The following is a 25,665-nucleotide window of genomic DNA, read 5'->3' on the forward strand; positions in this document are numbered from 1 at the left end:
TCTGCTCCGTTGTTTACTAGCGGGAAGGAAGCCGGCGTGGGCTGCTCTCCTCCTCGGAGTAACTCTGAGGGAGAGCATCTTCCCAGAGGGGATCCCCACGCAGCGCCAGCGCAGTCCTGAACTTGCATGACCACTCTGGACAGGCAACCTTTAACATCAACACTGCTTTTCCACAGTAATACCCACGAGTCCTTTTGAGCTGCCAGATTTTGCAAAGATAGTGCCTTACACAGCTTCTCTCACAACTTTTATTGCTATGCAAGACACATGTATTCCCAGTAAGAAGCTGAGAGATATTTTACTGTCATCCCCTGGGTGCTCAAGCACCTTCTAGCTTCCAGCCAGCCGGAATGGGGGAGGTTGGAAGGGACCTCTAGAGATCACCTAGTTCAACCCCTTGCTCAGGCAGGGACACCTAGGGCACAGGGTGGCATCCAGTCACTGTCCAAAGAGCAGCCTCACTGGTCCAGCACAGAGAAAACACAAAACACGACCAGGACTGAAGACCAGAGCAACAACACGGCTCTCATGGGCACGTGCTGAGGCTTGTGCTCCTCAGGGCCCTGTGTGCTCAACCTCTCGCAGGGAAGGAAAGAGGGTGAGAGAGAAGCCCCCATGGGTGAGCTCTGGGCCGCACGCCTCACGCGGGCACTCACCTGGCTGGGGAGGAGCGGGCTCTGCCGCGGGCGCCGTCCCGAAGAGCCGCGCGATGATGCTGCGCCTCTGCGGCGGGACGGCGGCCGGGGACGCGGCCGGCGGCGCGGGCGGCTGCGGGGCGTCCGGCGCGGGCACCACGGCCGCCGCTGCGGGCGGCTCGGCCGGGACGGCGGGAAGCGGCTGCGGGGGCTGCGGGGTGCCCGGGCTGGAGCTGCCCGTGGATGTGGAGCTCGGAGGGACGATGGGGGACTGGGAGCCAGAGGAAGGGCTTTGCCCGTTGGTCGTTAGTGGCGAAGCGTGTCCTCGACTTCGGGCTTCCATCATCTCAAGAAAGCTACAGGGAAGAGAAATTGCAAACGTAAGGAATAGAGAGGACGTGCCTAGGACAGCCCTGAAGCACAAGTCCACGCTGCTCTGGCTAGGTGCTAGGCTGAGAGGGCTGCTTTCCAGAGCCGCTCTTACAAACAGGTCCAGTTCACCCGTGGCAGCTAAACCCACCTAGCGCAGAGGCACGGAGAATCCCAGCCTGCTCCACACTGCAGAAGGGATCCTGCACTGGAAACAATGCTGGGGACTCCCTGCATAAACAGAGCACAGCAACGTGCCAAAAATAAAACCTGAAGTCAGCTCTTGGCCATGCATCTCTCAGGGACAAAGAACTACAGGAATGGCACATTCTTAGATTCTGCAGGAGAGATCAGTGTACTCAGAATAACTGCAAAACCCTCTTCTTTCTGCCAAGAGCATCTGAGAGTCCTTGGCTGTTAAATGAAAAGAGATATTCCAGGAGGGCCACAGAGGACCGACAGGAATTACGAGTCTCATCACGCACACGTCCCAGCCAACGAGCCTAAGGAACAGAAGCTTTGAAACAAGTTGCAGTCCTGGCCAGTTCCCTGACTTGAAGAGCATTAAATCCCATAGAGCAGGAAGGGTTGCACCATTCTGCCGTTTCAAAAAGGAAACCAAGTTCGAGCCTGCTGCAACCTTGCTCTGCAGCCAGGATGGTTACCAGCTTTTTCACAAGCGTTACCCAGAGAAACCCTGCCAGACGGGTGCGGTAACAGGCCAAGCCTGCACTGTCAAACAGTCTCAAAGGGGATCTGCTGCATGCAGCACAGCTGAGACGTACAACAAGGATTAGCAAAATTACATGTCAGGTGCATAAAATCTAGAGATCATGTCATGATCTCTCCTCTTCACCAAGATTAACGAGCTCCTGCGTGCATGGAGGTTACGGGTTCAACTACCTCCCTCTGCAAGACGGACAGACTCAGCAGCACCCCAGACCACGAGCGTGTCCAAACAGGGACCACCTCCAGCCCAGAGCACCAGCCTGTCCTGCAGGGACCCAGGCCAGTGGGAGCCCTTTACTGGCAGAAAGGAGCAGCAGAAAGGAAGCAGGACAGGCTACAAGACTCAAGACTCCTTGGGATATCATTCTAACTCTCAGGAGCAACCAAATGCACTGTTAAGAAACAGACTGGTATATTTTGTCAGCAGTAATGTGAGGAACTCTTCAGAGCAGCCTCTTCACCCCCTCCTCATGCTGTTATTTAAGCTGGTGAATTAGGAGTCCTTCCTAATTAAGGAACTGGCTAAAGAGGAGATAAAGAGTAACATTAGATGGCAGTAATAGGTGGAAGAGAAATTACTAGGTCAGCCCTGAGATGGATTTCAGTATTTTAATGAAGCAGTGCAGAGACCAGGGATACACTCACCAAGTCACAATGCAGGAGGCAGCATCAACCAAGAAGGGGACACAACATACGGAAAGAACTGGACGAACGTGAGCAACAGACATGGGAAGAAATGATATGAAGCAAGAGGTTGTCTACTGAAGTCTTTAACAAATGGCTAGAATTTCACTGTATGAGAATGACTCAGAAAAACTTGCCTAGCCCCTGCCAGACTCCATACCGGAAGGCTGCAATGAAACACGGCCCGTGGGGAGCAGGGAAGGAGCCAGGCCGTGCGCTGCCGCCAAGGGGGCCGTGTCGCGCTGCGGTGCGCAGGGCCCTGCCCGGCCGTGCAGCACGGCTGCCTCGCGCCTTCCAGCACGCGGCTCCGGGCGGAGCGGAGATCAGCAGCGCGGCCCCCCGAAAACCCTGCAGGATTTGTCACGTGGCAAAGGGAAAACGGGGTGAGGAGCCACCGCGCGCACAAGCTCCGCGGGGTCGCAGCTCAGAGCGCAGGAAGGCGCTCACGCACCCGCGCGTCGCAGGCACCCAGCAGCACTTCCACTGCCCCGAGGAGACGGCCCCGCCGCAGCTCTGTGCGCCACGGGACAGCCCGTGCAAACACCTGCGGCGACGCCAAGGAAAGGACACCCACGGTGCTGCCCTTGTCCAACAAACTGAACGCTCTAAACCACAGCACATGGAGCCTTGCCTGCACAGGCCGCGTGCTGCCGCAGAGCGCGGTGCCGGCCACGCTTGCTCCAAGAGCAGCTCGGCCTGCCGACACGAGCACCCCGATCACCCGCAAACAGGACTCCAGCGGCGCCAGGTCCTCGAGCAGGACACTGCAGCCACCGCCAAGGCAGCTGGAGATCCAGACAGGACTGAGGCTAAGGAACGAGGGTCACACATGCAGCACACACAAACTGAATCCTTAGCCATTCGAGACGACAGAAAACGAAGCTCAAGGAGGGCTTAAAGGTGACCAGTAAAGTGCAGGACACTGTCCTATCAGGGTATTTGAAGACTCACTGTACTTTGTACTATCAAAGCTGCCCATTTTGGAACAACCTGCTTTGTTCTGGGCAGAAAGCCAGCTCCGGAGGGAGGGAGGGCTGTGACTACCACCTGTTTCTGCTGCAGAAACACACGAATTTTAAGAGCTGGAGGGAAAACATTCAACATGACTGAAGTAAAAGGAGGGCTGTTTTCCCCTCCAGCTCAGCTAGTTTGGAGAGTTGCACACATTCAGGCTCACTTCTGCACCTGCTCCTGTGCCTCACTTATCTATATTAGATGAAGGGCACAAGAACAAGGCACAGCAAGCTATTTTTAGTAGAAAGATAGAACTGATTACTGGGGAGCAGCAGGAGACACACTGTTGTTCGAACAAAGTGCTAAAGAAGGCTCCAGCCCTGTGCTGGATGACCTCCCTCATCCAGCCCCGGATCCGTGGCCCCAGCTCCGGACTATGTGCCATGCCACCGGAGCAAGAAGTACGGTCCGACCTGGTTTTACGTGGGCTGCATAAACCAGTGATGCAGAGCTCTCAAATCCAAGCCTTTCGTGGAAGAGGTAGGTGGAAAAACAGCGTGCATGAAAACGCTGCCAGTAAACGCTCAGTAATTTCCACACTGGAGGTGTCTGAGCAGCCCCCACACTCTGGAAATACTCCATAATGCATGAGGGCTTTCTGGGGCTTTGCACCTACTCTTCAGGGGCGCAAAGGTGGCTGTTTTAGGAAGAGATCAGGCCTAACCTGCCACATGTCTCTATTTTTCCTCATATCCCATACAAGCTGTCTACTGAGTTCCCTGTTCTACCTTTTTGCCAGCCCTTAGCCAAAGCAGCCCTCCAAAAAGGCATCCACTCAAAATGTTATGGTTAAACACGCAGGTGTTCCGGAGCTGCACCAGGGCTCTGAGCACACACGGGATGGCCGGACGCGATGGCCTGGGTTCATCTGCTCTGTTTCGGGTTTCAGAGATGGTAAACGCGCCATGCAAGTCCAGATGAGTTACGTGTCCTCAGCCACGTGGGCTCCTTGTTTGCATTTTTATCTTTCCATTTCATACTGAATAATGAGTTCACATCCTCCAAAGCCCTGAATAATTCAGGCAGTCGGTCCTGTTCACAAGAAGACTTTTATGCAATTTTGAAGATGAACATGCTCTGTGGGAACAAAGATTCATCAGGCTGAGGTTGCTGTCGCTCTGCTCAGAGAGCAAATAAAAAGTACAAAAGGACTTATTAACCTTCCAGCTCCTCAAACCGTCTGTGTTCTTGTTTATTTACTACTGAAGACGGGAGCACCCTGAAGCTTTTTGGCTCCTGCTTCTCCTGCTCCAGAATAGCTTTTTCAGGTGTATTTTGTTTGGCAAGAAATGCACTGGCCCCGAGACATCAGTTTCATTACGATAATCTCCGCCTGATCATTTGAGCCTGCTGCGCTTCGGGTTAGGTTTCCACTCGTTTGCTTTAGGGTCACTGGCGTCCCCAGGAGCAGCACGAGCTTGGCGGGGCCTGCTGAGCACGGCCCTGCTCCCAGCACGGCCCCGGCTTTCCCCTTCGACACCAAAGGCGCAGCGGGCAGGGGCGCAAACCTCGTCCTGCACCGGAGAGTGGGCCCGTGCTGACCCCTTCTTCCCCTGGACATTCTCACCAACCACTGAGATTTTGGCTTCTGAAGCAGGTCTGCACACGATAGGTGCAGATGCAATTTATTTTCCATGCAAAAACACACCAAGACGAGAGTCCCTTCCAACATAAGGGACTGCGCTGAGGGCAGTGAAGGATTCAGACCAAGCTGAGCTGATGGAGACGGTGAGGGTGGAGAGAAAGCAGAGGTGGTTTCATTTTCCTGCCTGGGTAATGGCCAGTTTAATCTCTCAGTGCGATCCTGGGCCTTTGCTCTGTCACAGCAGGGAACAGGGGAGAAGAGGCCTAGCAGCAAGTCTTTCTACCAGACGTTGGATGTTTTTCAGTACCAAGGTCTTTGCAAAACTGAGCTGTGCTCAGTGCATGAAAAAAAGGCAGTGACTCACTGAGTAGCAAATAAAGCTGTCTAGCACAGGGAGCCTGCTTCCCAAAATAAGAATCCTCATTAGGAGGAAGCAAGTGCATTTCTGCAGTGACCACTTCATCATCCCTATCCAGACAGCAATGTTTGGCTATTCAGGACTAGCTGACAGCACGGATCACAGCTGTGTGGCACTGCTGACACTGGACTTCAATCATGGGGGAAGCCTGGAACACATTATTTTGCTGCGGAAGTTGAAACTTGGATTAGATAGACTATCTCAGACAATCTGAGCTGCAACTGCTTGAGCACATTTCTGCAAAGCTTAGCTAACAGTTTGCTCAAGTGTTCTTAAACACTAGGAGTGAACAATCTGAAAATTAATTTCTTATCAACAGTTCCTCCCATGATTACAAGTCAAAAGATCACATTGTTTTAAAGAACTGAAGCTTCTCAAAGTAAGTGCCAAATGGCTAAGGGCCTTGGATAAGGGTATGCAGGGCCTTGCTGGCCCTGTCCCTGCGGACGGGAACCACCTCCCTGTAACTCCTCTCTAGTGACCTGTTCCTACTTCCACCTTCTGTAAACTTCCTTTGAAAAATCTGAGTTTTGCCAGGAGTTTCACATTCCTGCTCTTTGGGATGAAGCATTCTTGAGCATGGAAGTGGTGAGCCTTGGATATCAATCAGCTTTCTTGGACCTCTCTTCCATTTAGGGCCCAATCGCATGGGATTTTTCCAAGCATGTCCCTGAAGAGGCCTGAGTTTTCTCTTCTGAAGTTCGAGGAAAAAAATGCTAATTCAAATAAGGTTGGTTCCTTAACTCTCAAAATTAATTTTTGTGTTCTGATATCAAAAAAGGAGTAACATCAGAAAAAATGCAAGCAAACAAAACAGTTAATGAAAGCTACGTATATTAAATTTTGCAAACATCTCCATTGGCAGATTGTTCTTGAAAAAATAAATATGCAGAAAGAGCTTCCAGCAATTTCCAAAAAAATAAAAATATTTTTCCATGAACAGACAAAATGGATATGAAGTGTTTTTCCATGACAGACGATAGGCTGGACACAACTACAGATAAAAAAAAAAGGAAAAAAGAGCAAACTAAGTACAAACTTAGAACAAAGAGATTCAAGTAAAGATTGCTGTTTGTTCAATAATAATTCAGGAACTGGAAAAGGGAGGAGATCTGATTTTCTGGTTCTAGCAGGATAGAATATATAGGACCTGAGAGGCCACAGGGGACGTAGATGAGGAGACGTGGCTGGAAGAGACTGAACACAAGGAAGGAGCTGGCAGCATCTCAGTGCATTTTATATAGGTGAAAACCCAGCCAGCGGCTGCCGATGGGTAGCTTATGTAAGCTGGAAGAGGCAGCGTCGTGTGCCACCTCGTGTTCTCCTTGGGACGCGCATTCGGAGCAATGACGCTTCGTCCTCAGGCACCCAGGCACGGCGGGATGGAGAGCTCCTGTGCTCTTTTTGTTCTCCTTGGTCTAAATTTAGCACCGGTCACATTGTGACTGAGCCGCTTCTAGCCACGTTCAGGCTGAGTGAAATAACCGAGGTGTCCGAAGCCACCCGGTTTGATGGCGGCGCAAAGCGGTGAGCGCCACAGAGCAGGAACCGCCTCAGGCGGACGGCGCCCCGGCCCACAGCTCCGAGCGCCTGTGGGCACCTCACGGCGCCGAGCGCTCCGCGCGACGGATGGCAACATCTCAAGCACCTTCTAGATCCAAGGAACCAGCACAAGAGATTCACATGTGTGTTGTTCACATGTGCCAGAGGTTACACGTGGCACCGTGCCACTCGCTGTGCCCAGTGCTGGGGGAGGACACGCCGGGTGCTCATCTGGACAACTGCTGCGGGTTACGGTAACGTGTTAAGCATGACGATCCCAAAGCAAGAGGATGAGCATTTGTTACACAGGGATGCAGGGATCTTCCCAAGCCCCAACACCGACCCTGCACACCCACCTCACAACTGCAGGCTAACTAATTCTCACCATGTGCCATTGTGGTGGCTATGGATGCTCCGTTCAACGGCCTAAGCTGTCTAGGAGGAACCAGAACCTCATCCAGATCCAAGTTCACTGTCCTATGAGTGCGTTCATTCCTTTAAGTCAAAACTCGGACTAAAAGACTTGAGCTCAGAAACTGAACAGCACCTGCAGGGATAAAAACAAGTAATGGCTGGGCAGTCTGCTCCCCAGCTCTGAGACTGAAGCAGGTCACCTGCTTCGGAGAGGACCTCTGAACCAGAAGGACCCTCACCTTGATGGGGTGCAGAGAAAAAAAATCAAACATCCTAAAGTAGAGCTCTATTTTTGTCAGTGTGGTCAAAGCACTTAGGCATCACAGGGGGCACAATGTGCCTTTTTAAGACCTTTCTATAAAGAAGGGTTATTTACTAAAAGCACAGCACATGGGGCTCTGTATGCAGACATAAATTCACAGTAGCAGAATTGAAAGGAGAATTTGGACAGCTCCATATATACATACATATACATCTATATATATACACGTATGTGTACGTGTATGCATTATATATTTATATATATATAGAAAGACATTCTACTTGCTAAATCAGAATTTGAGGAAGAAGTTTTGATTTTAATATTTGAATGGTTCCCTTAAATATTTGAATGGTTCCCTTTCTGTTAGGTACCCCGGCTCAGGTATTTCTTATGCTGCCTTGTGCCAATTACACAGGCAAACAGTGCAGTTAGTCCCAGCCCTCCCCTGCAGCCCTCCGTCCCGCCTGCTGCTCTGCAACACGGGACAAGGGCAGGTATCTTGAAAGCATTCCTGATTCCTCCTCTCTCCCGTGTTTCCAAGCGTGTTTAGAAAAGGGCCAAGCACCAAGATGTGGGCTAAATGGTTGTCTCGCTTCCTGTTTCTCCTAGCCCCACGCTTCCACTGCTTCTTTTCAATTCTGGAGTTCAGCAGGTGCTTCTCAGAGTCAGCACAACCTGCTCATTGGGCAGAAAATTAACCTAGAGGTGGATATGGCAGGAAAGGAGAGTTTTCTAAAAGATTTGAGAGCTGAACTGGCTCATGTGGGGGTAAGATTGGCATGGGACTGAGCAGCAAGACCCTTTGGTGCAAGCTTGAGGAACTCTGGCAAGTCTCGATTCTTTTAAGTATCTTCCGTCACTCATGTAGGGCACACAAATATACTGGAAAACTATTTGACAGCACAAGCTGCACAAGTCCTCTGAGCAGTGACAACAAGAGAGAGGTTTAAGACAGGAGACTAACAGGTCTCTGTAGAAAAGCAGTGAGGTGAGTACTCTAGAAACACCACTATTTTGTAGATATGCATACAAAAGCTCTCAAAAGAGCAGTAAAGCTTTTAAAGCTCTCAAAAACAAACACACTTTCTAAGGTTAAGCAACTTAAAGCTTGGTTTGAGAAGCAATAGTCAAAATGGCTGGGTATGAGTACTTCATAATCATTGATTCCAACTCCGTGATAAAGCTGTCTGTAAAGAATGTCCTTCCAATTCATTCTGGGGTTGATTTTTCAAGCTTGCAAATCACTGCAATAAAGACCTCACAGCTGGAATTCAAGGAACATCTGTCAACAACACAGATCTGAACAGACTGCAGCTCACTGCTACAGATGTACTGGCTTTGCAGGACAACCTCTGCCAAAAGCTCCTTTCATCCAGGAAATCAAGCAGCCTGAGCGCTGAACAAAGACAAGCGAGCAGGGACTAGTTACTGTTACAAGCAGAAATGCACTGAGGAATCTGGAAATACTCACAGAGGACAAAAGACAACAATGTGGTAGCCATTAATTTCTGCCTATCACAAGGCACAATATGCCAGAATGCAACAGCCAACAGGAAAGGAATTAGCTTGTGTGCTGTACACTAGAGAGACAGAAAATATCCTGTTTCAGTATCAGAGGCTGCAGTGCCCTTATCCATAATCCCTGTAGCACGTGCTGCCTCCAAGCACCATGCTCAGCTCCACCTCCACTGCCCTCCCACAGACCACATGCCCACAGGAACCAGACCCTTAGAGAGGGATCCAAAGAACATCCTCTATCTCAGGTGTTGTCACCTAATGTGCCATTTTAAAAGATCCAAAGAAACGTGACCAAATGCTATGGCTGGGGCTGTTCAACATTCATGTGATACCTGGGCTGCAACAAAACAGAATGGATTGCTCAGAGACGTACAGTTCGTAGTTTTGATCTTCTGTCTCTTGCTGCACTGACAGCTCCTCCAAAGTTGCATCAATATCCAGCTGATTCGTCTCCAGCTGCCGTAGCAACGTCTCCCTCTGAGGAAAGGAAAAGAAGCTGGGTCTGAGCAGGAGGGCTCGTTGTAACAGATCTCTGTGTGCCGCAGGGTGCAGCGAGATCTTGTGTCGCCACTCGACCCACAGCAATGAATTAAACAGGAGCTTTGGCCCAAGGAAAGGAGTTCGGCTTAGGTACAGAAGCACAACGGAAAGCAGAAGCAATAACAAAAACATGTTAACCCAGAAAATAAGGGTGTAAGAAAGCAACCTGTTTGGAGAGCTGTGCTATATTGGGACACAAATAACAATGTGATTCTCAGACCCAAGATCTCCCCAAGATCTCTACATTTGTTTGGAGAACAACTTCACAATTGCTCTCTGCAGTAGTTGGCACCATTTCAATTCTGAGCTTCTATTTTTTTCCTAGAGATAAAGGAGTCTAATGGGGAGCAGGACCCAGCTGACTCTGGACCTCACAACTGTTTTCTTTCTAATGGCAGAGGCTGAGGAGTCACCACAGTCTTACCAGTTCCGTGCAATTTTAAAAGCTACTGCCCTCAGCCTCCAGTTACTGCCTCAGAGACCCCAGTCCATTTCAAATGTGAAATGAAAAGTGTTAGCTTCACTCACAGAAAAGTGTGGCTTAATCTGGTCCTTCATGTCTCACATTTCCAAAGGTTTCCGAACAGGCACTTCAACGGAGGGGTTGTGAGGTCTTAAAAGGCTCTAAATCAATTGTAAACAGCCCTCAGCCCACCCTCCTGGCCAGTCCAGCTGGCAGCAATAAGAGATCAGCCACCACACAGGTTACCTCCGAGGCCGCACGGCTACGAGAGCTCCAAGGGGCTCCCCTGTGGCGGCCCCGCAAGGACAGTGCCGCCAGCACGGCCCGTGCCCTCCTCCTGCACAGCAGGGACCCGCGTGCCCTGCGATGCCGAAGCGCAGAGCCGTTCCCACAGGAACACAGCTCAGGCCCACGGCCAGCACTAACCCCTTCTGTTTGCAAGGCCCCGCTCAGCGGTAGGGGCTCCTCTGCCACAGCCCCTTCACGTCTCCTCAGAAGGCCCCACCACTCTCCCAGCTGGACACTGGCATGGGACAGAGGTGGCCTCGGTGCGAACGGCCACCCCAGCACGCCGATGCTCCGCTTGCCATCCCAGCACGGCTCCGAGCCCTGAAAACAGGAGTCCATTCCCACCCCAAATTCAGGACTCCACAGTCATGATGCTCAAGGGAAGCGTCAGCCCTCCCTCTGCCCCTGACTGCAGGCTGCATCCCATGGGAAACACGGGAAAATGGACTCATCCTCAGCACTGCTCTGCTGAACTCCCCTTCCACGATAGCTACTTCGGGAAGTTTGGCAGCAATAGCCAAGGTCAACTATTAATTACACGTATGAGAACACGCATGCTCATTGCAAAAAAAAGAAAAAAAAAAAAAAGCCTGTTAGACTAAGACACACAAAACCACTCCATTATTTACCAAAGAAAATCCTTATGGGAAAACAAACATTTGGATAAAGGAACAGAGTGTTGTTCCTGTGCTAGGTGCAATATGGCAACCTATGGCAATATGGCACACACATGACAACTTTGGAGCTATAGAAAAAGGAAAATAACTTTAAACCCAGCTAACTCATGTGCATTATATAAACCACATCAGGCTCTCCAAGGGAGTAAGTAGATGGAGCATAGCTTGAACTTTCTACAGAGCGCGCTGATTTACACCAGATTCCACCATGATATAAATCAGCAAGCAAGCTTTACATAATTTTTATTTTGTATTACACTTTTAAGATCAGATTCATTGACAACTGTTAACACATGCTAATTCAAAGGCAGCTACAGCCTCTCTCAAAATGCAAGTATTTCTGTGATCATTTAAGCTAATTTATAGCTTAGGAGGCATTCGGCTTCTTCATTTTCAAACTGTTCATTGTGTTTCATCATGTACAGAGCGTGAAGTGACCCATTTTTCCTTTGCTAGGCAATATTTATTCATCAAATTCATAAGCTCTATGCAGGTGCAAATTTGAATTACAGCACACACAAAGAATTATGAAGTCCTTAGCTAACTCAAACTCCCTTTATTGCTGTATACAGATGAGAAATTGCAGCAAAACATTTAAACATTAAACATTTAAACTTGTTTAATTGAAGGGAAGCACTAATGCGTAGTTAGTGATTTTAAAGTATTGTTTTATGGTTCCTGTATCTGTTGACATTTCAGAATAGGTTTCACTCTTTTTATATTTTATTCATAAAATGGAAGCAGAAACCAGAGAAAAAAAGGCACATTTTCTACTGCTTTGTCCTCAATCAGTTTGCAAATAAAAGTGAAATAAATGCTGATCAAATTAGTTAAATAAACAGAAACAGAGGGGAGACTGCTCTCAAATGCTGATCTTGGAGACCTAGATAGAGGTTTTTTTTATCAAGCAAGTGGTTTGCCTTCCCTTGTGCTTTGGTAGCAAGACATGAACTAATCAGTGTTACTTTTCACAGATCACAATTAATCTGGAGCCTGGATCCAACTGTGAGTAGGATGTATCTGACTTGGCACAAAAATTAGCACTAAAAATGGACTGAAACATCATTTTTAAAACCCATTTTTGACACGCTGATATTAAAATATTAAAGAAACACCTTATTTTTAGCAATGGCCCAAAAGAACAGAGAAAATCCCATGCCGCCAACCAGCGCTCTGGCTGAATGCTGCTTCCAAACGCTCTCTGGGAAAAGGCCATTCCAGAAGGCCAGCAGAATTGGCTCCACAGCGAAGGCCCCTGCAGAGCTGCTGACCCACCACGCTGGCACCTTACACGGGCCACCAGCAACACCCTGGGCTTTCTCGGGTCTGCGAATCCCCCCCTGCTAACGAGCTGGTAAATAATTGAGTAGCCGGGCGGCTGCGGGGATGGCTCCATGCCGGAGGGATGGATTTCACCCTCAGTGAAAGATGCAAGAGCCTAAGACGCACGCAGCGAGGTGCAACTTCCAACCGCGGCACTGCCGAAGGACACGGTGCCATCTCACACACTGCCAGCAGCTCCACTGCCCCGAGAGCTGCAGCAGACGGGGCTGAGAAACACAGAGAAACTGCAGAAATGGGGTGAGACTGCCTGAACCTTACGTGCATTTAACAGCACGCAGAGGCCCTCTCCCTTAGCCTTACTTTGTGCAAAGTGTTAGGCAAATGACTCCTTTTGGGGGCACCCTCCTTCGGAGGTATGATCCACTTCCTCACGGAATTGGATCCAGTTGTGTGTTTCCTACACATTTTAACTTGCTGCTCTGCTTGGTAGTAAGGCCCAGCGAGGCAGCTCTGCCTCCCTGCGCATTCAGAGGCAACGCTCCCAGCTGCGACGGGAGCTGCAACATGCCCAGAGCCACCAAACCAGCAGCTACAGAATAGCCCTGAGCGCTTCTAATAAATCTACACCAAAAACGCACGTGGCACTGGAGAAATAGGGCAATTTGGTTGAAGTCTGACAGCAAGCAGAGCTTCTACAGCCTGGCTGGAAGCAGCTGATGGTCTCCAAATTGCTGTCTTTCTCCTCAGAAAATGGCAAGGGCAGACACTTGCTTCCTCTCAGAGGGAATCATCTTCGTATCTGATCCTATCCTGTGATTTTAAACAGAATGTATGGAAAAGCACCTGCCTGAAACCCAGGTTATGAGAGCTGCAGGAATTAGTTTGGGCTCCACTGTTTTAAAGCAAACACCAGACAGCTCCATTTGGTCTCCTCTTGAATGTTGGGCATGGGACAAGCTCATCAACTGCCGCCTTTTCTGTCACGACACCAGCACAGCACAAACATATTTGCAGGTGTCCACCCCAACTGCCTCTTGCACATCATGGGGACTGAACGGTTCCTTGGAAACTCTTTTCAGTTTTCTGTTCTGAAGGGCCAATCCTGTCTGTGGCAACTGCACCTTGTGTTTTGCACCACCTCCACCGCCACCTCCAACGCCCACGGGACAGGAGAATAAACGCAGGTTGGTCACCCCACCTCCCGCATGTCCCCAAGCAGCAGTCACTGGATACTCCCAACAACTAAAGGTTACATCGGATTTATTTTCTGCCGTTCCTCACGCCCAAGATTTGTCTGAGAAATTCTCTGGCTTTGGGGCTGATTATCTTATCTGAAGGACACCACTAGCAGTTTTTAGACTGGTACATCTTGTTTAATTATTCACTGCACATTTCAGTGAAAGGTCACCTAAGAATCTCCTCCTAAAGCTGTTCCCAAACAAACCTAGAACCACAAATGCCTCAGTATTTCCTGCTTATGATTATATTTAGGAAAATCATTGCATATATTGACCATTAACAGTATCGCTGTAAGCAGCTTTCAGACACAAGTCTGCCAGGAAGTCTGTACTAATTTCTTTGTCTCCTCTCAACATCTTCCAGAGAAGAAAGATCTACAAATCTGAAATGTCAGTTGTAACCTGGAAACTAATTATTCTGCACAATTTCTACAAAACACCACTTTGCCATAGGTACTGAAATTGTAAACCAACTATGTGACCAACACCACCCTGGTAGATTTATGGTTTCTCCACTAAGCAATAAGCTGGGTTTAAATGTCAGGTTTCTACAGCTTCCTCCTCCAAAAATCATTTGATTTGCTTCACTAGGTTGCTGCACCCTAAGGTTTCTTACCTTAGTGCATTTTAACGCATCCGCTCTGCAGACCAAAGATGTGGTCAGATCCACTAACATACACGAGCTTATTCTGAACTAGTATTTCAGCAAGGATTATTCATACAAAAATACACACAGACATTTCACTTTCTAGTGAAAGACAACCCAGGCCAACTGCCTGATCTTTTCATGCAATGAAAACCCATGGTACAGAAGTACAGCCCCTCACAACTCTCCCTAGCCCCTCTGAAGGGCCACGGATACAAATTTCACCCTTTCTTGCCCATTGAGCTTCTGCATCTTCGCTCATCCCACCAAAAGGAAGCTCAGTTGTATAAGAGAAATCTGAGACTTGAATCTATGTGTACAGGATCCAAGCAGATCAGTTACCATCCATCTCAGGGTAATGTTTTCAGCAAACTGTTGTCTCTGAGCTGTTCATCTTGTTAGCAAGTCTTTTCTTAAGTGAGTTTTAAATGACTAGTAACATGAAATTTAAATATAGACTTTAATATATATGTGGATGTAACATGTTGGTCCACAGCACTGAATGCAGTTCTCTTGCCCATGGTATTTATTGCTTTGGAGACTTTCCACAGAGGTGGGCATTTGTGAACACAGTGAAGAGCAGCCCTTGCACAAGCAGACACATGTCTAAGTCACAGATTCAATGCTTTAATATAATTTTGTTGACTACACATTCATGAAAAGAAAAATCTATTCAGGATCCTTTAACAATAATAATAATAAAATATATTTATATATAAAATATCAAATTCCCACCTTAGAAACAGGGAAGACGAACTCTTTCCCATCCACCCATCCTCAGGGATATCCTCTTTTGCTTACCTGCAGCTGCAAGAAGGGGATGTTGAAGAACTTGTGCAGGTACTTGAGGCCAAAGCTGTTCTTCATGGAAGACTCAGCATACCGAAAATATGAGGAGCCAGGTGGCCTGTCTCAAACAGATAGGTATGGAGAAGAAAATTGTACATAGGACATGGACTGCACACAACCACGTGATGAATTATGCACCAGGAGCAATCCACATCCCCAAGCCAGCCCCCCAGGCCTAGCTGTAGGCTGACAAGGCCTTCTGCTAGGGACTGCTCCTTCTGTTTACAAAGAAAATGCAGATCCTGCTCCTCCTGAAAGGTGGCAGAAAAAGCTGGAACGAAGCTGCTGCTGTTCAGGGCTATACAGGGACATTTCTCAGTAAAGATTTTGTTTTAATATCACAAACAGACCTAAATTAAGTCACCTATTCAAGCACGGGCATTGGGAATTAAACTTGCCATGTACAGAAATAAACTTGTAAAGAAATGACATTACTAAATCGAGCCTTAAAACAGATGCCATTTGTGTGTGCCTGATACACGCATGAACAAGCAAGAGACTTTAAAAAAAAATGCCTTATAACCATACATTTAAAACCATAAAGCAAAAGAGGTACAATCTAATAAATCCTGATCAATAAATCATATTTAAAATTAAATAGTAGAGAGCTTCAGATCCCAATTTTAGGGAAAATATTGCTGGGTTGGCCAGGGAGGAAAATGGTTTGGCTGCGCCCAGTCACTGTTGCAAGAAGATGCTCTCAGAGGAAAGGGAGGATCACAGCTGCCCTCGATGGCTGCCTTGCAGCAGGACTGTGTAGAGAACAGCTGGGTTTCAGGGAGATTCTTTTGCAACACAAGGACTATCCCAAAAGAACATGATCTCTTGGGCAAAGCAGCTCTGCAAAGCACGTGCTGGCAGGCACTAGGTGGGATGAATGTGATGCACGTCAGAACCACAGCAGTGGTAACGTTTTTTTTGTGGTTTCTGACCGAGAGCAGCTCCCTGTTCGGGATGGTGGTGCCACCCTCGGGTACCTGTTCAGGTTGTCGATGAAGTCTCGCACGTCGCCAGGCAGAATGACCCGGTGCTCCCCCATGTCACGGTAATTCCCAAGCACGCACACCGGGACGTGGGTCGGCACTTTGGGAAGTTCCCTCAGGATGTAGTTAAACGTCCTGCACCAGAGGAGAGCCAGACAGAAGCAAATGGGGAAGAAACAGATCATTCTGTGAGCAGCTTCATCGCACGAAACCACAGAAGAAAAAAAAAAAACAGAATTAGAAAAGAATTTCAGAAATCTTTCCAAGACTGTTGCTTCTTTGCCCCTCTCAGAAGAATACATTAACTGTAAATATGATTATTCCATTCTTTATTGAAAGGCAACTGAAGCTCAGTGCTTCACTGCTACTAGAGACCCAGCACCTCCTGCCATAGTCTTTCTCCCAGACCTCTCCCATGAGGAGGGCAGCACATGCTGCGGATGCTTGCCCCTTGGACAGAGCTGCTGACAACAGGCTCACTGGCCCGTGAACAAACCAGCAAAACACAAGCTCAGATATAAAGAGGCAGCCACTCCCTAACCTCCCTCTGGCTTCTATACGTTCCCCATCCTCCCCACCAGAGACACAAAATGAATCGCTCATTATTTCTATATATTTATGCAATTTATGGCCTCTAAATAATCCATGGCAGCACCTGTCTTCTTGGGAATTTCCCCACTGCTCACTAGTCCTTCCCTTTCCCTTCTGCTCTGTCAAGCTGGGGATTTGCACCATGCCCAGCGCACTCTGCATCTGCAACAGGGCTAATTATCGGGTCTCAGCAGCGGAGTAGCAGGAGCTGCAGGCCACAGTCTCCCAGGGAAACTGCTTGTTCAAAACATGCCCAAGAGGGGAGTGTATTAAAAGACATGCCAGAAGATAAAGCTGTTAGCTTAAGTGGTACAAAACCAGCTTCGGAGGCCAGCAAGAAATCTCAAGGGGCTTTTTTTGTGTGTGTGGTTAAGCACAGGAGAGCCGGATTGCCCACGAGCCAGGTGATGTCTCACCACTGTTTGGTGATGTCAAACATCATCACGACACCATTGCAGTTCTTATAGACGTCCAGGAACTCTGCGTCCAGAGCCATTTCTGATTCTGCCTGAGGAAATAAAGGCAAAAGAAGCAGTAAGTAACTTGGCTCAGCTTCAGGCTTGCACAGAACACCATGAATACAGTGTTGAATAGGCAAAATTTCTAAAGCAACACCACTATAAAAGGTATCAGTGTATTTCACATCATTATCATTTAAACAATGTGGCTTGCGGGTTCACTCCCTGCAGGAACAGGATGTGAAAGACGTGAAATTCTCTGGAAAAAAACCCACCTCTCTAATTGCTACAACCCACCCTTGCTCTTTCCTCCATGACACCAAGTATTTTCTTGACAACGTAACTCCACATACAGCTAGAGGACACCGCAGAGAGCACACAGCACTCGCTCCCTCCGCGGACACCAATATTGACTCTGCTCTGAATGCTTCCGACCCATAAAGCCAAGGTTTCCTTTCTAATGAGTTTCTCTGTAGCTAAAAACATTTAGCAGCTGACTTTGCTTTTCATCATTTGCAATTTTGCAAAATTCAATCCTGGTCCCTCATCTACAAGGCTCCTGCTTTTTGGTGCCCATGGAACAGCACTCCTCCCTTTCCCCCGAGTGAGAAACGCACCCGTGTTTGCGAAGGGGGAGGCAACGGTGCGATAACTGCTCTTACTGTTGCCTTTTACTGCCCACAGCAGGAGAATGTTTTTAAAGAAAATTCTCCTCATCTGACCTCACACATCGAGGAGGACTTGCCCCTTGGACAGAGCCACGCTCACTGCCCAGAACAGGCCCTGGAAGAGGGGTGCTCAGCAGGGCGCGCAGGAGCGGCGCTGGCTCTGCTTCCGCGCGGGGCCCAGCCTGTCGACCCCGACGAAGTGCTCGAGTGAGCGCCGAGCCCCGGCACGCGGCGCCGCGGCCGAGCGGTAACGCTCTGGGGTAGCTGCACCAGAAACCCCCTGATCGAGGGCCTTCACGCTGGCTTTTCCTGAGGATAAAACAGCACAGCTCTGCAAGAAGCACTATGGAAATGCATCAGCAGCTCAAATGCAATCTGGGAAACGTGGCAGGCAGGTCTCCCTCACGGCACTCTGTCCCACGGCAGAACCACCATAGGACACACCTTTGTGCAGGAGCTGTGAGGAACCACTGCTTACTCTGACATACTGCACGGCACCTCAGTTGCCCCTTCATCTTCTGCCTTCCAGAGAGTGTTAAACGGTAATTGTTACACTAGTTTTAAGCAGCAGCTGGAGAACATGGCTTTAATTTGTTCAAAGCTCATGGCAAATCCTTTACAAAGGGACCTCCTGACCCTGCTCACGCACAAGCAGGCACAGAACTACAGTGCAAGTATCTGGGGTGCCTCATTCCCAGCAAACCAAATGGAAAACAGCAGGAGAGCAGTGGGGAGGGCATGGACAGAGAGATAAAACAGACAGGCAACGGCGCAAGAACCACATGGGAGCTCCCTGCGCTTGCCCAGCAGAACCCATCAACCAAAGTGCACGGAGAGGCCTCCCCTTAAGAGGGCAACACCTGCACTCAAGGCGACTCACCTCCTGAGGATCATTCTCCAGCTTCAAACCATCCCCTCGTTTCTTGCATTTCCCTTAAAAAGAAGAGTTACAAAAGACAAATGCGTTACACGGGGCAGGGATTCCCAGCATGGGTCTGTCTCCGGGGACAGGCATTCCAGACACGACCTTAAAGCACATCCAACTTCTACCACAAGCAGGCGGAATAAGAGGGGAGGTGGGACAGGCCTTGCTGAGGAAAACCACCTAGTCTGGTCAAGGCAAAGGGGAGTAGAAAACCTGTGGCAGCTTGAACGGAACCCTTCACTTCATGAAGTGAAGAATATGGGTTTGGGGCACTCTCTGACCACAAATGGAGCTGATCTGCTGCACTTTTTGTTGCTTTAGTGCTGAAGAAGCAAAATATACCGGAGCTGTTACAGCTGGACTGTTCAACTGCTCAACGTCCCTGCTGAGCTCCTGCCCCGAGCTGAAGCGGGCGGCCTTGTAACCAAACGTGTCCCCCGAGCCCCGCGGGCGCTTCGGGCTGCCCTACGAGCTGCCCCAAAGGAAGTGTGGGTGGTGACGTGCGAAATGCAGGAGACACTGGAAACGTCCTGCAGAGAACAGCCCTGCCGGGCTGCAGCCACAGACCCATCCACAGGGAGTCGCGGGTCGCTCTTCCACTCACCATCTCCTCTGCAGCGCGCACTAAAGTCCTGTCGGGTTTAAAGGACACCTTTCTGGTCCTGAGCAAAGTGACCTCACAGAAAATGCTCTTCTTTTAAATGGTGAAAAACTATTTAACTTCAAATATAAAAGTAACAAAAATTTCAAAAACAAAGCGGCCACGTGTGCCCCACAGGCACATCAGTAACACAGAAAGGGATCGAACCCCAACAGTAAGCCAAAATCCAGGCTCTATTTCTTTTTCCTTTAGCTTGGCACCCTGGCATGCCAGCACAGTGCCAGGTAGCTGGGGGAAGGTGGCCGTGCCTCTGAATGCCCTTGCAGCACATTGCTCCCAGCAACACCTCGCCAGCCGCAGCGGCTCCTCGAGAAGAGCCGCTCCTCTCAGCAAAAGGAGAGCTGAACATACACAGACCGTGCTGCTAAAACAGCCAGCCCCTCCAAACAGGCTCTAAGGAGCTGCATGCTGAAGCTTCCCCCGGGTTTTTACAGCTTCAATAAGCGCTGCAGAAGTTGAGGTACTGACAATTTAAAGCACCCATGGTCCCAGGCTCAGCAGCCATGGAAAGGAGGCAGCGTTGGAGACCTTGGAAAGGAGGTTTCAGCCTCCCTGGGGCCGGGGCATTTCGCCAGTCCCGCTGCACCCGTGTTGCCCGGCCTCAAAGGCGGCAGCACCTCTGCAGCGGGCAGAGCACAGCCAGGGAACGTGGACCTGGCACCAGCTGAGGGGCAGCTGGCCAACGCCACCCGTTTGGGGGTGTTCACCAGGCTCCCAGGAGCGTCAGGAAGCAGGAACGGGCACATCTGTCACCCAGCACCCAATGAGTCTAGGGCGGACACACTGGGAACAACTTGCAGCCCTGAGTGTTGTTCAAACTCGCTACGTGCAGTGATTCCCAGGGCTTTACCAAACGATTTGCACTGCAGAGCCCTGCAAGGCCTAGAGTCATATTTTACAGACCTCAAATACCTTCCAGGTGTTCGAGACAGCAAGTAAGGACTATACTTCTGAACTCTGCTCTGTAATTTTCTAGCCCAAATACTGGCAAATTAAATAAATTGCAACGGGACGGCAAAGATCTCAAATGCCTCATTGTTAACTCCTAGAAACTCCTCATCCCAGACAGAATGTGTGTAACTGCTTGGATGGGCCCACAGCACACCTCCATTGACTCTTTAATAAACTATTTGCAAACTGGGGGACAAAAAAATCCTTCTTTGACTATTCATGTTCATTAAATGAGTTGGAGTGGCTACCTGCAAAATTCATAGCTCTAGTAAATAAAAGGCAACAAAGAAGAAAGTGTTTCCTTCTTTTTGCAGGCAGGTCATGGGTAAACGGCGACAAAATAGAAAGTCATTCTGGAAAGTTGAAATGCTGTAGGGCTTTCCTGCTTAGAGGAAATTTATACTAGTTATTCATACCAAGCAGTTTTTGCTGTTAGCAATAATTAGGGAGATGGTTACACTTCTCCTGCTGTACTTTGCAACCCACATTCAGTATGATGGTCAAGCTCATCACCTGTTAGCTGTGAAGCAGTCAGTGTCAGCTTAAAAAAAAAGACAAAAGTTTGGGGCATTTTCTTGAAAAAACAGCTGTGTCACAATGTTCAGGCTGGGCAGTCCTGGCACAGCAGCAATACAAGGACTGCACAAAACAGCAGTAGATTTTAGCCCTGAATTCCCAGACACTTTCAATGTCATTGCAAAACCACACATTTCTAAAACATGTGCAGCTCTGCTGTCATCTTACTGTTGACAGCGGAAAACAGCAGCCGTCCTCACCCTGATTTTTCCACTTTCTTGCAGTATTTCCCTCCTGAGGCTCAAGGGGGGACTCTGGTTTTCCCTGGAGCGACGGCAGGGGTGGCAGCTGCAGCCGCTCCCCCTTCGAGCCAGCGGGACTTGTTTGGCTCCTCCGAATCACAGGATCTCACTATTTCTCCAGTTGCTGATAAATTATGCTGGACTTGACCTGAATTTCTAGTACTAAAACAGAAACCCAAACAACCACAAATACCACAAATACTCAGCCAAGACTCCTCAGCGTTGACAGATCTCTCTCATCCTGAGTAATCACAGCGGCCTGCGAGCACGGACATATTTACAGCTCTGAAACAGGACACACGACCCGCGGCCCTTGCCCTGTTTATGCTGTTGAGCATCACTTCAAAATACCTCTCAGTGCTCTAGATACACGTAGCTCATCACTGCTGCAAAGGAGGTCACGTGTGAGGCAGCGGCGGAGCTGGAAAGCGCATGTGTGCACATACTCCTGCACAGGGCCTATTTTGGGAAGCAGAGCTGCACGATGGGCCCGATGAAGACGTGATACATGTAGCAAAAAGATGCGGTTCCGGCTTTAAAGGCAGGCGTGTGATGAAGAGTGAGCAACCTAGATGATATGATCGAGGTGGTGTTTTTTAAGGCTACACGAGGTACATTGAGGCCTGGGAGCCTCAATCAGAAAACAAGGCTCTTCGTGTGCTGTTTGACCAATGCTGATAACTCCTTATTCTCGGGGGTGGCAGCAGCTGAAATCAAATTACCTTCTAGTAGTGCCCTAAATTCTACAGGAATTTCTTTGCTCCTCGATGCCAGAAGACTGGTCAGCACTTGAAAGGGCTTAGGTTATTTTAGGAGCCACAGAAAAGGAAAAAATGTGACTTGATCCCTTCAGTTGTGCCTGGGGACAGATGAGCCCAAACAGCAGATGTTACAAGTGAGACCTTAAGTCCTGAATCACCTGAATTCCAAGCACCTCATTTCATTTCACTCCTTTGCACTGAGGATCTGCTCTGGTTTTATGGCCCGCATCAGTTACACAATGCACTGCAAAGCAGAAAGATGAGTCAGGACTGTGACTCTTGCAGACAGGTATCTTTTCTCCGCACTGTTAGTGCCAAGGGCAGCAAAGGACCACATGTCTTGGACAAAATTGAATACAATCTACAGTTGGTGACAAGCCCTCACTAAGATTTTAATGAATGGCGTCATCGTGGAGCGAGCCACGCTCGGAGCGTGGCCAAGGAGCCCTGCAAGGTGCAGATAGGGCCGTGCTCCAGCAGCCCTGCATGCGGCACAGAGAAGGGAAAGGACGTCGGGGTGAGCATGCCCTCCTGCTTCCCTGCATTTACTGCCTTAGCAATTAATGCTTTCAACTTTCCCCCTCACTTCCAGATGAGCAGCTGCATCCTGAACAAAGAACAGCGGGTCGCCAGCCAGGCAGGGCCAAAACGCTGTTCCCAGTGTTCCTAAAACAGCTGGGGGGAACCAAAGCTGCAGAACCCACCAGGAGGCAGAATCACTGCAAAACATGACTTAGTAAAACCACGCTGGACTTCACTGCCAAAATTGCAGTGAGGTTTTCTAGGGCGCAGCAATAGGAAACTGCCCCAGATTCCCCCGTGCGCATGGACGCGGAGACGCGAGGAAGGCAGCTCTGCGCAGCGCGGGGAGCGCGAGCTGCTCTACAAGGCTGAAGTTGAAAACTGCCGTTTATGGCTTTGCTTTTTAGACAGTCCCGCTAAACATCGCCCTCAGTTTCTTGCAAAATAATATCAGGCTTTCAATACACACTTTCACTTTAGTTAAATACATTTCTCAATTCTTTCAAAATGAGTGAAACTCTGGTTAAAATAAATTTAGCCTGGAAGCAGCGTATGTCGAAATGCATATTGAGAACACGCATTTTTGCGGTTTCCAATCCAGCCTAACGAATGCAGCATGCCTCCCGACTCTAAATATGCCAGGATCAGCCGGGATCTCGCAGGAAAGGCCAGGAGGAGGGTCAGATTTTATCAGCACTACGCGGCAGCAGCACTGGACACAGTCTAGGCTAGGGTGGTGTCACTCTCACCAAGCGCATCACACAGGAGGATTTTTTGTCCTAAGCATACAGAAAGAAGAACAAAACTGTCATGAGATAACGTTAAGATGAAACTCAGATATGAAACAAGTTCCTAATGGTTAATTGGCACATTTTTGCAAGCTGTATTTATCAAGGATGTGCAAAGTGCATCACTGGGAAACGATTTGATTTTGTTTGATCGTGATAATCTGAATTTTTACAGTGCATTGATTGCATACGTAAATTACATAAAAAGGACGTGTCTGTGGTCCATAACTAGGGCTCTTAACAGACTAGGGTTTATCTCAAATATGAAGTGGAGAGAAACAGTCCCAGATTTCAGATTTAAATTTTGACAGTGGGACATGGATCAGAAGAACCATTATCAACATCTGCACATACCAAATGTTCTGTCAAAAGAGAAAAAGGAGGAAAAAAAAAGAAAAAAAAAAAAAAAGACAAGTCTCTGTATTTTAGACCATGATTCTGCTCAGAGAAGCTATTCACAGAAATAAGCGTTGGAAACACGTGATTCCCAAATCAACTCTCAATTCATACCCAAGTTGCAAGGCAGTGAGAAAACAGATGGTGTTCTGCAGCCCTGCACATGTTTTCCTAGGATCTGGAAGACAAACCCAAACCCACCTAACTTCAGCAGCAATCCTGGTCTAAGGCAGGTTTTAGATACACTGTAAAAGATGGGTGGTTTAAAAGGGAAGGGGAAAAATAAAAAAAACTAAGTCACCCATGATTTTATATTAAAACTTCTAACTCAGGTCTAACCTAAAATCTCCATTATGAACCTGACCTAGAGCTGTTATCTTTCACCATCTTTCCACTGTTACTATTTTTAATATGACTTAGCCACATGCACACACACAGAAAAACTTTCTCCCTTTCTCACACTCCCCATCTCCCTTTTCTTTCGTGCTAATGAATTTAAGTTGCTAAAGCAGCACACAAACACAGTCCACTTCCCCTACAGTCCTGCTGGGGTTATGGGTGCCAGCACAGGTACTAGTTAAGCCTGCAGAAAGGGTAACAACACGAAAGTTATATTAAAAAATAAAATAAAATATCAAGCTTCCATATGTAGTCATCAGATTTGACCACAAGGAACTCAAGCAAGGAGCAAACCTGCAGAGTTAGAAGTGCTCGTTCATAAAGTCTGAACCCCAACATCTGCACTGCGTTCAACTGTGCCTTCAGAGATGTCTATTGTTGTTAGGAAACAGCACTTTATTACCTGACAAAAAGTGGAAACTAATGGAAAAAAAGCGTATTAAACCATCTTAAAACGTTCCTCAGCTAAACATTTAGAAAAGATTCAGGATTAAAAATATTGCATTCTGTTCTAACTGGATTTAAGTAATTAACTTTTCTTTTATCCTTCCCTCCTGTGTACATCAATCACTGATGATAACGTTTTATGAATTTAACAATATTGGTGCTTTCAAAAACAGCTCAGCAAGAAGTTTTAGGAACCAAACAAAGAACTCAGTAGCTGTCCAAACGTTTATAAAAATATAAAGGGGAAGAAAGGGACTTTATTATGCAGTTCAAACAATTTAAAGACACAAAGAAGCAGGCTACTGCATTCATCACAGAGCATACGAAATAACAGAAGTCATTCAGGCTTCTGAATTCTGGGTTTCATCTGAAGGTCAAATTGAAAAAAAAAAAAAAAAAAAAAAGATTCCCATCTAGGAGACGCCTCCCCTCTATTATTATCTCTATTATTATTTCTGAAGAAAGTGCAAGTAAATAGGTATTTCTGAATTTCACTTAAACTCCAAATTAAAAAGTCCAAATAATCTGCATTAAAAAGGAAGTTTTAAGGAAGTTCTAGATCTTACCTTTGTCGACTACATCCCAGACTTCAACCTTAACGATATCATCGGTGGCTAAAAGCACAAAAAGAACAAAAAATGTTAGAAAGAGCATTTCAGCAAGATGGAGCAGACCTGCCCTCCTCTACTCAACACCTAACCCAAAGCAAATAGTGCCAAAGTAACAACAATGTCAAAGGAAAGCTAACAAAACGCCCAGCGACTTAGAAAACAGAAACAAAACACAATTTAAAGAAGGCCTGCCATGAAAGAACCAAGATGTACCCCCAAACTGCGCTCTGTAAAGAACTTCTTCAAAATTATTAGTCCCATAAGTGATATTGTTAGATTGCCTTCTAATTTACACCAGATTTGGAGCACATTATAAAAATTACACTTGAAATCTTTACCTAATACACATAGAGGTTTCCACGTTCTTCTTTCAGAATAGCTGTAAATTGTATTTGGAGAATAAAGCCTAGTCTAGAAGTAACATGGGCAATTGAAAACAAGCAAATACAAATATTTAAGGAAGAACAACTATATTAATATTTCTATATTAGTTTGACAAACGGAGTGGATGTTCCTGCGGTTACAGAAATC

The 25,665-nt window shown here is 47.9% G+C and overlaps 1 protein-coding gene across 1 annotated transcript in view; it reads right to left on the bottom strand.

The window, feature by feature from the left end:
- RABL6 (RAB, member RAS oncogene family like 6) overlaps positions 1 to 25,665 on the bottom strand; it is a 50,471-nt gene that overhangs the window by 14,071 nt on the left and 10,735 nt on the right. The window contains exons 3-9 of the mRNA XM_088527994.1: positions 25,090 to 25,137; positions 18,736 to 18,788; positions 17,146 to 17,237; positions 16,133 to 16,273; positions 15,108 to 15,213; positions 9,544 to 9,647; positions 657 to 991 (exon numbers count right to left, since the gene is read on the bottom strand). Coding sequence (XP_088384120.1) covers positions 657 to 991; positions 9,544 to 9,647; positions 15,108 to 15,213; positions 16,133 to 16,273; positions 17,146 to 17,237; positions 18,736 to 18,788; positions 25,090 to 25,137 — 879 coding nt within the window. The remainder of the gene's footprint in view (positions 1 to 656; positions 992 to 9,543; positions 9,648 to 15,107; positions 15,214 to 16,132; positions 16,274 to 17,145; positions 17,238 to 18,735; positions 18,789 to 25,089; positions 25,138 to 25,665) is intronic.

Source organism: Tinamus guttatus, unplaced genomic scaffold (genome assembly GCF_059628265.1).
Source record: "Tinamus guttatus ecotype Peru unplaced genomic scaffold, ASM5962826v1 Tinamus_guttatus_pri_ptg000297l, whole genome shotgun sequence".
In the NCBI taxonomy this organism is placed as follows: Eukaryota; Metazoa; Chordata; class Aves; order Tinamiformes; family Tinamidae; genus Tinamus; species Tinamus guttatus.